Source organism: Thecamonas trahens (assembly GCF_000142905.1).
Source record: "Thecamonas trahens ATCC 50062 unplaced genomic scaffold supercont1.8, whole genome shotgun sequence".
NCBI classification, from domain to species: Eukaryota; order Apusomonadida; family Apusomonadidae; genus Thecamonas; species Thecamonas trahens.
Window position 1 is genome coordinate 530,074 of NW_013657672.1, and position 13,997 is coordinate 544,070.

At 64.2% G+C, this 13,997-nt stretch overlaps 6 protein-coding genes across 8 annotated transcripts; 4 read left to right on the top strand and 2 right to left on the bottom strand.

Moving 5' to 3' along the window:
- Positions 1–194: 194 nt before the first annotated feature.
- On the top strand, positions 195–1,888 carry AMSG_11692 (hydroxyacylglutathione hydrolase; the record flags this gene model as incomplete). The annotated part of the gene is made up of 2 exons (XM_013905777.1): positions 195–989; positions 1,574–1,888. The coding sequence occupies 2 exons, from the start codon at positions 195–197 to the stop codon at positions 1,886–1,888; spliced, it is 1,110 nt and encodes a 369-aa protein (XP_013761231.1).
- Positions 1,889–2,066: 178 nt separating this feature from the next.
- On the bottom strand, positions 2,067–4,198 carry AMSG_02181 (uncharacterized protein; the record flags this gene model as incomplete). The annotated part of the gene is made up of 2 exons (XM_013905746.1): positions 2,067–2,950; positions 3,228–4,198. 2 exons carry the CDS (start codon positions 4,196–4,198, stop codon positions 2,071–2,073), a joined length of 1,851 nt encoding a protein of 616 aa, XP_013761200.1. The 3' UTR covers positions 2,067–2,070.
- On the top strand, positions 3,797–6,244 carry AMSG_02182 (the record flags this gene model as incomplete). 2 transcript variants are annotated; one of them, XM_013905747.1, is made up of 2 exons in its annotated part: positions 3,797–4,240; positions 4,731–6,244. In XM_013905747.1, exons 1-2 carry the CDS (start codon positions 4,229–4,231, stop codon positions 5,853–5,855), a joined length of 1,137 nt encoding a protein of 378 aa, XP_013761201.1. In that variant the 5' UTR covers positions 3,797–4,228. The 2 variants fall into 2 exon arrangements, with proteins under 2 accessions (XP_013761201.1, XP_013761202.1); XM_013905748.1 differs by lacking the exon at positions 3,797–4,240 and adding an exon at positions 4,473–4,559 and having other exon boundaries at positions 4,731–5,855.
- A 280-nt stretch (positions 6,245–6,524) lies between these two features.
- On the top strand, positions 6,525–9,792 carry AMSG_02183 (TPR repeat-containing protein). The gene is made up of 2 exons (XM_013905749.1): positions 6,525–6,611; positions 6,837–9,792. Exon 2 carries the CDS (start codon positions 7,565–7,567, stop codon positions 9,701–9,703), a length of 2,139 nt encoding a protein of 712 aa, XP_013761203.1. The 5' UTR covers positions 6,525–6,611; positions 6,837–7,564; the 3' UTR covers positions 9,704–9,792.
- Positions 9,793–9,999: 207 nt separating this feature from the next.
- On the top strand, positions 10,000–12,376 carry AMSG_02184 (the record flags this gene model as incomplete). Of its 2 annotated transcripts, XM_013905751.1 has the most annotated exons (2): positions 10,000–12,258; positions 12,289–12,376. In XM_013905751.1, 2 exons carry the CDS (start codon positions 10,038–10,040, stop codon positions 12,330–12,332), a joined length of 2,265 nt encoding a protein of 754 aa, XP_013761205.1. The 2 variants fall into 2 exon arrangements, with proteins under 2 accessions (XP_013761205.1, XP_013761204.1); XM_013905750.1 differs by having other exon boundaries at positions 10,038–12,332.
- Positions 12,341–13,861, bottom strand: AMSG_02185 (uridylate kinase). Its single transcript, XM_013905752.1, has 2 exons — positions 13,784–13,861; positions 12,341–13,656 (listed from the first exon to the last, which is right to left on the bottom strand). The coding sequence occupies exons 1-2, from the start codon at positions 13,830–13,832 to the stop codon at positions 12,461–12,463; spliced, it is 1,245 nt and encodes a 414-aa protein (XP_013761206.1). The 5' UTR covers positions 13,833–13,861; the 3' UTR covers positions 12,341–12,460.
- Positions 13,862–13,997: the final 136 nt, after the last annotated feature.

The window sequence follows — 13,997 nt, forward strand, 5'->3', positions numbered from 1 at the left end:
TGGAGCGGGTGATAGAGGGGGGGGGGGGGGACGATCAAGGGGTAGATAGCAAGGGCGATCACCATCCGATGGGGTTGATGACGACAGACATCGGCTCCTCGGCGACGTCAAGTGTGCAGAGACAGGTCGCCCGGTCGCCATCAAGTCGGTGACACACTTGTCTCGCCGCTGCCAAGTTGCCAAAGCCGAGAACGATGGCGGAAGTGTATGTAGTGCCTGTGCTGGAGGACAACTATGCGTATGTGGTGCGTGATGCTGCGACTGGACGGGGCTTTGTGGTCGACGGCGCAGGCGCCACGGCTGTGGCCGAAACGGTGGCGGCGACCAACACTCAGGTGGTGGCCATTCTCTCCACGCACCACCACTGGGACCATGCTGGGGGCAACATCGAGCTCAAGGAGCTGTATCCCGAGGCGGAGGTCTATGGTGGCGACGATCGGGTTGATGGTGTGACGCAGATCATTGCCGGCGGTGTCATCGATCTCGGCGGCGTGCTCCGGATCGAGGTCCGCGCCTCGCCGTGCCACACCACCTCGCATCTGCTATACATCCTCCCGGTCTGTGCCGTGTTTGGCGGGCGGACAGGCGCCGAGGGCGAGCCAGAGGTGTTTGAGGATGCCCCGCTTGGCCTGTTCTGCGGCGACACGCTGTTTCTCGGTGGCTGCGGCAAGTTCTTTGAGGGCACCGGCGCACAGATGGATGCCGCGCTCAACGGCGAGGCCGCCATCGGTTCGCTGCCGGACTCGACGCTTGTTCTCTGCGGACACGAGTACTCGGTGGGCAACCTCACATTTGCGGCTGCTTTTGATGGCGGGAACTCGGCGGTGAGCGACAAGCTGGTGTGGTGCAAGGCCCAGCGCAAGGCTGGCAAGCCAACCATCCCGTCGACGCTTGGCGAGGAGCGGCAGTACAACCCGTTCATGCGCGTCCGCGTGCCAGAGATCATGGCCAAGGCCAACTCCAACGATGCCGCCGAAGTCATGGCCTATGTCCGGACGACAAAGAACGGGTTCAAGGCCTAGCTGGCTACCCCTCCCCCCCTCCCCCCTCTTGGGCTCAGACATCCACACGATGGATCGTAAAGCCCGGCACCATTTCTACACAAGTCCATCATCAGTGATCAGGAAGTCGTAGTGGTCGTGGTGGTCGTGGTGGTCGTGGTGGTCGTGGTGGTCGTGCTAATCGTGCTGGTCATGCTGCACTGTGCGACTCGGCCGAGCTGTGAGCGACAGCCGACGGACGGTGCCTGGAGGGTGGCAGCCGAGAGGGAGGGCGAGTGTGTGTGTGTGAGAGCGAGGGAGGGAGGGAGAGACAACTTGACTCTGCAGCCTGTGCTTGGGAGAAGGTACGGAGAGTGTAGTGTTGCGGGAAGGGGTTGGGGTTGGGGGGGTATGGGGGGTTTGGGGTTGGGGTGGGGGGTATATAGGTGGTGGGGGAGACGCGGGGTGGCGGCCATCCCAGCGGTGCGGGCGAGTGCGATGTAGCTGGGGGGTAGGGGGTAGGCAAGGGACTAACGGGAGTGCACGGGGGGTGTATGTGGGGTGTATGCGGGGCGTTGTCTGGAAGAGGGTAGAGGAAGGACACTATGGACGCCAATGCCCCGCAAGAGATGGAGATTGTCGACATGGACGAGGCCAAGCCGACAACGCCCGCAGAGCGCAAGACGACGCCGTTTCTGACAAAGTATGAGAGGGCCCGTGTGCTGGGTACGCGCGCTCTGCAGATTTCGATGGGTGCGCCTATCATGGTCGAGCTTGATGGTGAGACGGATCCGCTTCACATCGCAAACAAGGAGCTCAAGGCAAGGAAGATCCCGCTCACCATCCGTCGCTACCTCCCGGATCGCTCGTACGAGGACGTGAACGTCTCGGACCTGATCATCACCTAATATGCTGCGACGTCTTTTGCTCTGGTTGCCTTTGTTCCGGGCTGCCTGTTGCTCTGGTTCTCTTTGCGCGCCGCTTCTCCCGCGCAGCCGGGCACTGCTCTACTCTCTCTCTCTCTCTCTGTGTGTGTGCTGAGCTGTGGACAATGAACAACTTCTTGCGACTGGCACCCCCAAGGGAGCCGTCAAGACTTTTCACTGGTGAGGAGCGCAAGATAGGTGTCTAGGGTAAAGAAGGCGATACCATCGGACGGGCCAAGGTGGCTGTCAAGAAGCGCAAGGACGCTACGGAGCTCACTAGCCGAGGCAAAGGCTTCGCAGAGGAGGCCCGGGATGACTGCGACAGAGGCATCGACGACAGCGCGGGCGTCGTCAGCAACGTCGGCTATCCACGCGTTGGTCTTGCCGTGGTAGGTGGGATACGCCATCGGCAGGACAGCGGCGAGCGGGAAGAGCGGCCAGCGCTGGTTGACGGTCGCGGCCGCGTCGGCATGCATCGGATAGACAGCAGCGGTGAGGAGACGGTTTTGAACAGCGAGTGCGTCTGCTGCGCGGGCAACGATGCTCTGGACCGCGGCGGCGGCGCCATCGGGCCCGCCGCATCGCGAGCAGTAGCAGTAGTTGATGGCATCGTTGCTCGCATCGCCACGGTTGGATGGCGTGCGGATGTAGTCGAGATGCACGCCTGCGGCGCCTGGCACAAGCGCAAGCGCCTCAACGTGGCCCAGGACAAACTCGACGGCGTCTGGTGCCGACGGGCAGAGGAAGTGGCACCAAGCCGCGTGCGGCGGGGCATGGCGAGCCGACGAGCCATCGCGGGCGATGGCGTACCATCCGGCGCGATCAGAATCCTCAAGCACTTCTGGCCGATTGCAGAGCAAGATCAGGTACCACACGTGGTACTCAAGGCCCAGCTCGCGTGCCCAGCCTGCCACCCGAGCCAGCAGGGCCAAGCGGTCGTCGTCGAGCGCCTCGTTGCCCGCGTTGCAGTCGTGAAGGAGGTGAGTGATGCCAGCAACAGCAGCTGCTTGGAGCTGGCTCTTCCACTCGCTCTCACTCCAGTCGCTGTGGGTGGGGAGCCACGCCCACAATGAGCGCCGAGATGCTTCTGACGTGGCCATGCGCGTAGGGAGCGGTGGGGGGGGCGAGGGAGGGGGAAGGGTGCAGGCGTGAGCGAAGATCAGCAAAACTGAGTCGAGCAATAGTTGAGGATGGGTATTAGGGGGGGGAGGGGGAGGTACACAGCTTTACTGCTTGGTTGGTTCTCACAACAGCCACGGACTGATGGAGGGGATAGAGGAGCAACGTGAAGAGTGTGAGGAGTGAGTGAGCTTAGCTTGACGACTTGATGGACTCGTACGAGGCCGAGTAGCCGCCGGCGCCGGCGTTGCCGTTCTCGGCATCCGACGTGAGTGATGTCGACGAGGTGACGGTGCCGAGTTCCATGTCGGCGGCGTACCACGACCACTCGCAGCAGCAGAGGGCCTTGAGACCCGGCGAGCAGCCGTTGTAGAGCGGCGGCGGGAAGGGGATGAGGATCGGGGTCCGCTTCTTGTAGGCGGCGTAGCCATGGGTGTGGCCGTAGCGCTCATCGGAACCCTTCTCGAGGAGCGGGAGGCCCGAGACAAAGAGCAGAAGAGTGGTGATGATGATGGGCGAGAGGACGGCAGACCAGGTGCCGGGCGAGACGTGGTAGACCGAGGCGCCCGAGGCAAACATGGCCCACCAGAGCAGGATTTCGCCAAAGTAGTTGGGATGGCGCGAGATGGACCAGAGGCCGACGTCGCAGAACTTGCCCTTGTTTGCCGAGTTGTTGCGAAAGGCAAACTTCTGCTGATCAGCAACGGCCTCGATGACGAGGCCGATGACAAAGGCGATCCAGGCGACCGCGTCCCACCACTTGACGCTCACGTCCGAGTCATCGATGCCAGCGATAAAGGTGGCCGGCAGCGAGACGACAAAGACCCAGATGGCCTGGAAGGTCCAGAAGCCGAGGAAGGGAAGAAAGTCGCGGCGGTCCTCGAACCGCTTGTCCTCGCCGATGGTGAGGATGCGGAGGAAGAGATAGCCCGAAAGGCGAAGGGCCCAGGCCGAGATGAGGATGGCTGTCACAACCTGCCGAGTCGAGTAGCTCGCGTTGATGAACAGCAGCATGAGCTGGAGGAGGAGAAAGTTGGTCGCCCCCAGCAAGTCGGTGATCTTGTCAAACTGGCAGGTGTACGCCACGGCAAAGCCGGTCATTTGGAGGCACCACGTGACGAGCGCGCATAGGAACAGGTTGTACGAGTCGAACGAGAAGACCTCTTCAGACATGGTGTTCAGTACCGTGTGCGAGAGGTGACAATGGGGTTGTGGGTAAGTGCGCGAGGTAGCGAGGCTGTAGTTTGTCTCTTCCATTTGTCCCGCCTAGCCCAGCCCACCTCTATGTCGTCAGCCGCCAGCCGACTTTGCTCCGTCAGCCGACCGTCAGCCGACAGCCAGCCGACCGCCAGCCGACTGCCAGCCGACCGCCAGCCTCGGCCGACCGAACGCCAGCCGTCGTCACACACTCGACCATTCGCGCGGCAGAGAGTTGCGCCTTGGCATGGCGACGCTGCTCAAGAAGAGCTGGCTTCTCGGCGCGGTGCAAACATGGCCCAAGGTACCGTCCTCGGCATACGTGCAGTTTATGTTTGTACGTGGTCTTGTTTGGTGTGTGTGTGTGTGGGGGGGGGGGGGGGGAGGGCTGAGGTAGTCGCCAGGGTGGGCAACAGAGGCCAAACCACGACCTTTTCTCCCACGCAGTGACGACCTTTTTGTCTCCCACCGATCAATCTCACGGACCAAGGCGAGGCACTCTGCTCAGGGCGAGGAGCGGCCTGGGCCGACACATACCGGAGTGGTCTCAGGGCTCATTTCGGACAAACACCACTATGTGCCGGCTGTGCTGACGGGCGAGGCTGTGGCGGCGTTTCTGGCGGCCGACTGCGGCGAGCTGCCTGCGCTCCACGGCGCGATTCTGCACATCACCAACTTTGTCTTTGTCTCCCACCAGCAGCACATCGAGTGCTCTGTGGCAGCGTTCTCGTCGGTCGGCGCGTACGGCTCGATGCTGTTTGGAGACCCAAAGCCGATTCCGACGGCGGCGCTCGGCGCTGCCGCACCCGCAGCCGGGGGCGAGCCGGGCGAGGCTGGGAGCCAGCTGACGACGCAGCAGCTCTTTGTCGGCCTGCTGGACTCGGTCATTCCGGCCTCCCGCCGCAGACGCGCTGAGCGCGCGGCAGGAGCGTCGCCGGGAGCGGGCGGCGGCGAGACCGCCTGTAACGACGACGATGCTCACGATGATGACGACGGCGCGCCGTTCTCGCAGGCCCACGGGCCGATGACCCAGGTGGCGCCGATGGAGCTCGCGGTCGACGCGCCACCTACGCCGCCGCTCGAGAGCGATCCGGCGGCGGCACCGGCTGACATTGTGCGGCCAGTCACGTACACCCTCCCGCGTCCACTGACCTCCCGCGCTCTGCTCGCGATGGCACGCATTCCCAGCGACCAGGACGTCATGCTCGACGCGTTGTGGGCTGCAGGCGGCACGAGTGCCGGGAATAGAGTACCGGACGAGGCCGGCGACGAAGAGACCGGAGGGCGCGGCAAAAGCAGCGGCGCAGTTGCGACGCCGCGGGGCGGCGACGACCTCCTGCCGCCGGCGTCGTCGGCAACCGCCGACGCGGCGGCCATAACGCTTCCGCACGCCGAGCTGATGGATCTCACCTCGCCCGAGACCGCATCGGCGTCGCAGACCTCGCCATTCCGGCTTGTACGCCCACCGCCTCCCCGCAGCGGACCGTCGTCTGTGGGAGCACGTTCGCCGGCGCCGAGCCAGCACCGAGCCCGGCCTCACCCACCGTCGTCATGGCTCTGCGCCCAGCGGGCCAAGCCGCTTGCGAGATGGTGGGAAGCGGTGACTGGTGCGGCAGTTGCACCCTACATGTGAGTAGTCACACCTCGGCCGGCTGGCCAGTGTGGATCAAAAATGCCGGCATCGTTGCGCAAATTGTTGTGCCGGCTCACAGCTGCGGCGACTGTGCAATTTTTTGTTCGGTTACTTCGTGAACAACTGCGGATTTGTCGACGGCCTTGTGCCGTTGACCCCGTGCAGGGTAATGCTCTCCCAGAGACCGAAGAGGCAGTGGCTCATGGTCGTGCTTGTGCGGAGGTCGTCGTGTGGACACCGAATGGTTTCATAAAATGTCTTCATAACAATTTTTCGCTGCCGGTAAGTGTGGTTCGCCCGCTCACCGGCTTGGGTTCGATTCCCACCCGTTCTAGATCGACGATTTTTCTGCCTTGTACGTCCGCTGCGCTACTCGCGCAGCACGGCCACTACTTCCACCTCTTCAGTTCTCAGGGCTCTTTTCGAAAGTGTAGGGACGGTTCTCTAGCCGCTCTGCGCTTCTTTCCCCGAACACCATATCACAGGATGCTCGCACAATTTTTTTGTTCCTCGCCCAACCCTCTGTCATTGCATGACAGATGCCGCCGACTCGCCAGCCGCCAAGCCCGCCAAGCCTCCACCCGCCGAGTCGCACATTCACTCCGCCACCACACCCAACTCCCTCACGGCACCATGGCCACCACGGTGACGGCTGGCGGGACAAGCATGTCTGCCAAGGGAGCCAGCACCTCTGACCTCCTTGCCTTTGCTCTTGAACACGCCGAGGACGAGCCCATGGTCTGGCTGGACACAGCGGTACGGCTGCCTTGCCCACCCCCACCCTCCCCCCCTCGGCCTGCGCGCGGATCTCGTCGTCGGCGGCACCGAGTTTTTGGCCCGACGACGATGTCAGCCTCTTCATGCCCCACCCCCTCCCCCCTCTCCGGCCACCATGCCGGCCCCTCTTGCCATGCCCCCCCCCCCCCCCCCCCCCTCCCTCTCCCCCTCCCCCTCCCCCCCACGTGACTCATGCTCCTACAGATGGCTGCGTACTACGCTGGTAACCGCGAGGGCTACGAGACTGTGGTGAAAAAGGGGCTTGAGCTGACGGCGGTGGACGCGGCGGCGGCCGAGACTACCTTCTACCTTCGCAACTCGCTGGCAAGGTACTACGCTGCCGAGGCCGAGGCAACACGGGATGTGGAGAAGCAGAAGAAGCTGCTGCAGGCTGCGCGAGAGGCGCTCAAGAGCGTGGGCAAGGCCGGCCAGCGGGCGATGACCACCTTTGTCTCGACCGGCCTTGTCTTCCTTGCGCAGAAGAAGCCCAAGAGCATCGAGCGCGGGCTGCAGGCGTGTGGCCAGGTCATCGACGTGCTTGCATCGTACGTGCCAGCACACATTGCCAAGGGTGCACTCCTCTTTAACCAGCGCAAGTACATGGAGGCGTTGATGGCGTACTCGGAAGCGCTGGTGCTCCGGCCACAGCTTGGCGCGCACATCCGGGTCCGTATGGCGCTCTGCTACCTCAAGCTCGACAAGGTGCCCAAGGCCAAGGCCGCGTTTGTGCGGGCGCTTGAGCTCGACAGCGAGTCGCTCGCGGCCATCCTCGGCCTTGCCATTCTCGAGCTCAATGACGGCAACGTCGAGGCTGGGATGCGGCTAGTGGCGCGCGGGTACAAGCTCGATCCGAAGAACCCGATTGTGCTCATCCACCTCGCCGACCACACTTTTTCCTCGACGACCTCGAGACGAGCCTCAAGCTGGCGACGATGGCGTATGAGGCGACCGACGCCAGCCTGCTCCGGGCCGAGGCCGCATACCTCGCCGGGCGGGTGTGGCATGTCCGCAAGGACTACACGCAAGCTAACGAGTTCTACAAGCATGCGGTCATGCTGCGGCCCAACTACCCGCTGGCGCTCTATGCCGCGGCGCAGATGAACGTCCACCGCAACCACCTGACCAAGGCGCTTGACGGCCTGCGGCGGCTGCTCAAGTACGCGCCCAACAACTTTGAGGCGCTGGTCTTTATCGGTTCGCTCTACGCGCGGCAGCAGAAGCGGGCCGATGCGCTTAAGGCGCTCCGCGCGGCGCTCGCGCTCGAGCCCGACCACGTCGAGACCCTCATCGAGTACGCCCAGCTCATCGACTCGCACTCACCGGCCGAGGCGCTCGCGGCGTACACCAAGGCGTACGACGCGCTGGTGGCCGGGCCGGGCGGGGCGGAACGCATTCCGGCGGCGCTGCACAACAACATCGGCATTCTGCAGGGCGTGCTGGGAGAGTTTGAAGCCGCCGAGGCGTCGTTCAGCGCTGCGTACGCCGCGCTTGGGATGCCAGACAAGCCGTTTGCTCCACTCAACCGGACAGTGACGTTCAACCGGGCGCGGGCGCTCGAAGACGCGCGACGGTTCGCCGAGGCGCGCAGCCTCTACTCTGGGCTCGCCGAGGCGTTCCCCGAGTACGTCGAGCCGCACCTGCGGCTCGGGTGCATTGCGCGGACGCTTGGGCGGCACCAGGAGGCATCGGACCACGTCAAGGACGCGTTTGCCATCAACCCCAACGACATCAACGCGTGGTCGCTCCGTGGCTCGCTCAACGTGGAGAAGAAAGAGCTGCAGCCGGCGCAAAAGGCGTTTGAGCACATCCTCGGGCGGGTGAACAAGTCGGACCCGTACGCGCTCCTTGCGCTTGGCAACATCTTCTACCAGTCGGTCCGCCCGTCGGACGCCAAGACGACCAAGTGGCTCAAGCGTGCGCTCACCTTTTTCAAGCAAGTCCTCCGCGCCGACGCCTCCAATCTCTTTGCCGCCAACGGCATCGGCATCGTCCTCGCCGACAAGGGTCAGATCGGGGCTGCCAAGGTCGTTTTCGACTCGGTCCGCGAGGCCTCGTCCGAGTTCCCGGACGTGTACGTCAACCTCGGCCACTGCGCGCTTGCGCAGAAGCAGTACGTCAAGGCGATCACGCTCTACGAGACGGCGCTTGCCAAGTCGGCCGACCCGCACGACGTCACCATCCTCCTCTTCATCGCCCGCGCCCTCTTTGACCAGAAGCTCTACGCCAAGGCGCGCGCCATGCTCTCGCGTTGCCTCCGCCTCGAGCCGACCAACATTGCCGCCCGCTTCGACCTCGCCCTCACCATCCAGAGCGAGGCCGTGGCCAAGCTCAAGCTGCCCGAGTCCCAGCGGCCGGTCACCGTCGTCAAGTCGGCCATTCGCCTCCTCCAGCATGCCCGCTCCGAGTACGAGTACCTCTACGCCAACAACCTCGCATCGCGGGCCAAGGAGTACATTGAGTACTGCGACTCGGCGCTCGAGGACGCGTCGCTCACCCTCGACGCCGCCGAAATCCTCGAGGAGTCGCTCCGCTCCGCGCGCGCGCGCCGCGAGGCCGAGGAGGCCGCTGCTGCTGCTGCCGCCGCCGAGGCCGCCGCCGCCGCTGCTGCTGCCGCCGCCGCCGAGGCCGCCGAAAAGGCTGCCATCATCCAGGAGGACTCCAAGATGCTCGCCATCATGCGCCAGAACTGGGAGAACGCGCCCAAGACCCGCAAGCGCAAGCGGAAGAAGACGTCACAGGCTGCGCCGAGCCGCAACGACCTGCCCGAGCCCGAGTGGGAGGACGACCAGGACAACCCGTACATGCCTGGCGAGGGCTCCGGATCGGGGCTGGGCTCTGGTGCCGAGTCGCCAGCCTCACCGCCGGCCTCGCCGCCGCCTGCTGCCGACCCGACCGCCCCGCCACCCGCCAAGAAGCGTAAGACGGTTGTCGACTCGGACTCGGACGACGATGACGACAACGCCGGCGCGAGCGAGGGCAACCCCCCTGACTCCAACTCCGGGCCCAGCCCGAGCCCCAACGAGGACTCGGGCCTGGCCGAGATGGACACCACCGGCGCCGGCGACAACTGATGATGCCCCCGCCCCTTCCCTTGGCTACGACGCGTTTAAAAACGTTGGTGATCCAACAACAGCACACAGAGCAAATGAATCGCACGCACAGCATGATGGCAGCGGAGCGGCGGAGCCGTGGAGCGTCGGAGCCGTGACCGTCGGAATCACCGTTCGGCGCCAAAATTCGTGGTGCGCCACGTCGGTGACAAGCGGCCAACGCTCCATGTTCCGGCCCCTCTCTCCCGCCACACCCACCTACGCCCACTCGGTCAAGTACGGCCACGGTCACACCTCACTCCTCCCCTCCTCCTCCCCCCTCCCCCCTTCTTCCAACCTCTATATTCTCACCATCATGTCTGACGTGTCGAGCGAAGGTGGCTTCGCCATTGGGCAAATCATCGACCATGCCGGTGAGACGACCGACGAGTTTGAGCGACTGGCCAACGAGTGGAAGCTGAACGAGATGGGCGATGAGTATGCCATTGTGGCTGTTCTGGGATGCCAGTCATCGGGCAAGTCAACTCTGCTCAACATGTTGTATGGGACTCCGTTTGCCGTCATGGATGCTCGCTTCGGTCGCTCGCAGACGACTCAGGGTCTTTGGCTCGGTCGTGATGCCAGCGAGCCGGCTTGGCTCGTGCTGGATGTCGAAGGCAACGACTCGCGCGAGCGTGGCGAGGACCACACGGCGTGGGAGCGCAAGACGGCTCTGTTCTCGCTCGCTCTGGCGGATGTGCTCATGGTCAACATGTGGTGCACCGACTTTGGCCGGTGGGACGCGGCCAATCTCGGCATTCTCAAGACGGTCTTCTCGGTCAACATCCAGCTGTTTGCCTCGGGCGAGGCGCCCAAGAAGCTGCTCTACTTTGTTGTCCGTGACTACGACGAGGACACACCCAAGGACTCGCTCCGCAACATCATTTGCACCGACGTGGGCAAGATCTGGGAGTCGATTCCCAAGCCGGACGCCTTTGCTAATGCCGCCTTTGAGACCTTCTTTGACCTTGCCTTTGTCTACCTCCCGCACTACAAGCACTGCAAGGACCAGTTCCGCGCCGAGGTCGACACGCTCCGCGCCGAGTTCCATGCTCGGAACGAGGAGACTGGGGCGCTGGCGCTGGCGGCACCCGGCCCGCGGGTCGCCGCCATCGATCTGCCGCGCTACGCCGACCAGATCTGGGCGACGATCAAGGCCAACAAGGATCTTTCACTGCCGTCGGAGCGCGAGATGCTTGCCATCTACCGGTGCGACGCAGTGCTGAACGAGCAGCTGGACGAAGCAGGGAGCGTGCTCGATGGGCTCGAGAGCTTTGCGACGGAGCCAATCGCAGCGGCTCTGGCCCGCGCGCTCTCGGCGTATGACGCCGAGACCAAGCTCTACCACTCTGGAGTGGTGGCCGAGAGCCGGAGCAAGCTGCAGGCGCAGCTGTTGGCGCGGGCGGCTCCGTCGTTTGAAGCCGAGCTTGTGGCGCGATCGGCCGCTGGCGTGGCTGCGGCGCAGGCGGTGCTCGACAAGGAGCTCCCGGGTAACCCCCGGGCCCTGGCCGAGGTTCTTGCTGGCGACGGCACCTTTGACTTTGTCGGAGTGATGGCACAGGCGCGGGCGGCAGGCGAGGGTGGTGTGGCGGAGCTCGAGGCACTTGCGGACGCCGAGGCCTGGCCGTCGGTGCCGTTTGAGGCGCCACCGAGCCCGCTGTGGCGCGCGAGCCGTGCGGGTGAACAGGCGGCGACCGAGCTCTCCCGCGTGCTCGACGGGGCGCACACCAAGTTTGTGGGCGTAGTGCTCGACACGCTGGTGGCCGAGGCGACGGCGCACATGGAGCAGGAGGGCGAGCTCCACGTTCTGCTCCGTTCCGGCTCGGCAGAGATGTGGGACTCGCTCCGCGAGCTCCGCAACGCGGCGCTGGAGGCAGTTCAGGGCAAGCTGGTGGAGATTGCGGCCGGAATGGGCGCGAGCGGCTCGGCGGCCGAGGGCTGGCAGGTTCAGCTCGCGGCACGGGTCGACGCGGTGCTCGGCAACGCGGTGGAAGAGTTTGTCAAGGTTCTCCCGCTTGCGCTGCGGCAGACCTTTGACGACCACTTTAAGTTTGGTCCTGACCGGCTGCCGATTCGATGGAAGCCTGGCGACGACATCGACGCACGGTACCGCGAGGCGCGTGCTGCCGCGCTTGGCATGCTCGACAACTTTGCGTCCAACGAGCTGGCGGATCCACCGACGCCGCTGCTCTCGAACCTTGCCCGGCGGCAGCTCGCGGCGCAGCTGGAGAACGACCTCCGCGGTGCGTATCTCGACGCCCAGCAGCAGCTGGAAGCGGTCTCGATCCGGTCGGCCATTCCGCCGTGGGTCCTTCCGCTTCTCCTTGTTCTCGGCTTTAACGAGATGTGGATGATCCTCACCTCGCCGCTTCTCCTGGTCACGACGCTGCTTGGCGGTGGACTGGTCGCCTTTTTGTACGCCTTCAACATGCTCGGCCCTGTCAAGGCGATGGTGCTTGGCGAGGGCCCTGCATCTGCGGTTGATGCCATGATGTCGCTGCTGTCCTCGAGCTCGGGGGCAGGCAGCTCGGGGGCAGGCAGCTCGGGGGCAGGCAGCTCGGGGGCAGGCAGCTCGGCGACGGTGGGCAAGGCCAAGGCCAAGGCTGACTAAGCAGAGGCGCGGTTGTTGTTAAAAGAGCCTGGTGGTGAGTAAGAGCGTGTTTGCGTGTTTGGTTGCGTGTCCGTGTGTGTGTACGTGTGCGTGTGTGCGTGGAAGAGCGGGGTGAGTTCGGTTTTACCTCAGGCATCCACGCGGGCCTGGGCTTGGGCCTGGGAGACCGAGGCCTCAAGGTAGTCGTCGAAGGAGATGAGGCCGTCACCGTTTGCGGCCGCCTTTGAGCGGAGGGCATCGGAGAGGGCATCGACGTACGAGAGCTCGAGCTCGTCCTGCGAGGCGAGGAAGGAGAAGAGGTGCAGGAAGATCTGGATGTCGAGGAGCGAGTCCGAGTCAGCTCCAAAGATGGCAAAGAGCATGTTGACGGCGTGGTTGAGGTCCTCGGCGATGAGGGTGGTGGCAAAGACAACAAAGGCGGGCCAGTCGACCTGGACGCCCATGCCCTTGAGGCGGAAGACGTGCTCGACGACCGACGACTCGATGTCGACCGAGTTGCAGGCGCGCTTGATGTCTGCGCGCGAGACGACGTCGTCAAGCGAAGTGGAGAGTGTCCGCTGGAGAGCCTTGAGCTGGTCGACAGAGAGGATGAGCGGAGTCTCGTCGGCAAGGCGGGCAAAGTAGTCTGCGGAAAACTGGAGGAGGTCGCCAGGCTGGGCGCGGATGACGTGCTTGGACCATTCCTTGAGAACGTCCGGGAGCGCAGGCGGAATGACGATCTGCTCTGCGGTGTAGATGGGGTCCATGTCGAGGATGGACTGCATTTTCGAGATGTCCTCGACGTCGGGCGGGGCGGTGACAAAGTGCGGGCGGAGCTCGGCGTAGACCTCGTCGACCGAGCCCGAGCCCGCCACCTGCTTGACCTTGCCCAGCTCCGAGTAGTATGAGATGACCGGGAGCGTCTCCTCCTTGAACTTGCGGATGCGCTTGCGGATGATCTCAAGCGAGTCGTCCACACGGCCCGACGTCTTCCCGCGAGCCAGCAAGCGCTTCTCCATGATGTTCTCGGGGCAGTCAATGTAGAGAATGAACTTGCATGCGGCGATCTGCTCTTCAAAGTAATGCGCCTGATCCAAGGCACGAGGGAAGCCCTGAATGAGGTAGCCGCGCTTGTTTGGCTCTTCTTCCATCTTTTGCTGCAGCAGGGCCACCGTGAGCTCCTTTGGCACAAACTCGCCGTTGCGAATCATAGCCGCAATCATGTCCGAATGCTCTGCTCCCGAGTCTCTCTCCGCCCTCAGTAGCGCTCCCACAGACAGATGCGTCAGACCAAACTCCTTGACAATACGCGCACACTGCGTGCCCTTGCCAGCACCCGGTCCGCCTGCAGAAGTTGCCAGTGAGTGCTGTGTGTGGGAAGGAGGAAAGGGGGGGAGGAGGAGGAGGAGGGGGGTGGGGGTAGGTAGGAAGGGGGTGTGGGTGTTGGTGTAGGGGGATGGGGATGGGCGTACCGAGGACGAACACCACCGAGGGGTATGGGTTGCGGGTGGACGACAGCATCTCTGTGAGGGGTTGCTGTCACGAGAGAGGTGTGTGGGTGGTGCGGGCAAGCCGGGGTGGGGGTGGGTGGGTGGCGGTTGGCGGGCGGTGGCCGGTGGGTGGCGGGCGGTGGGGCGGTGGTCGGTGGGTGGCGGGCGGTGGGGCGGTGGTCGGTGGGTGGCGGGC

Bases quoted from the DNA above. Each gene is read 5' to 3' on its own strand.
- AMSG_02183 (XM_013905749.1), top strand. From the start codon at position 7,565: ATGGCGTATGAGGCGACCGACGCCAGCCTGCTCCGGGCCGAGGCCGCA.
- AMSG_02185 (XM_013905752.1), bottom strand. From the start codon at position 13,832: ATGCTGTCGTCCACCCGCAACCCATACCCCTCGGTGGTGTTCGTCCTC. The intron at 13,657-13,783 runs GTACGCCCATCC...CAACTTCTGCAG, and splicing joins CTCGGTGGTGTTCGTCCTCG to GCGGACCGGGTGCTGGCAAG.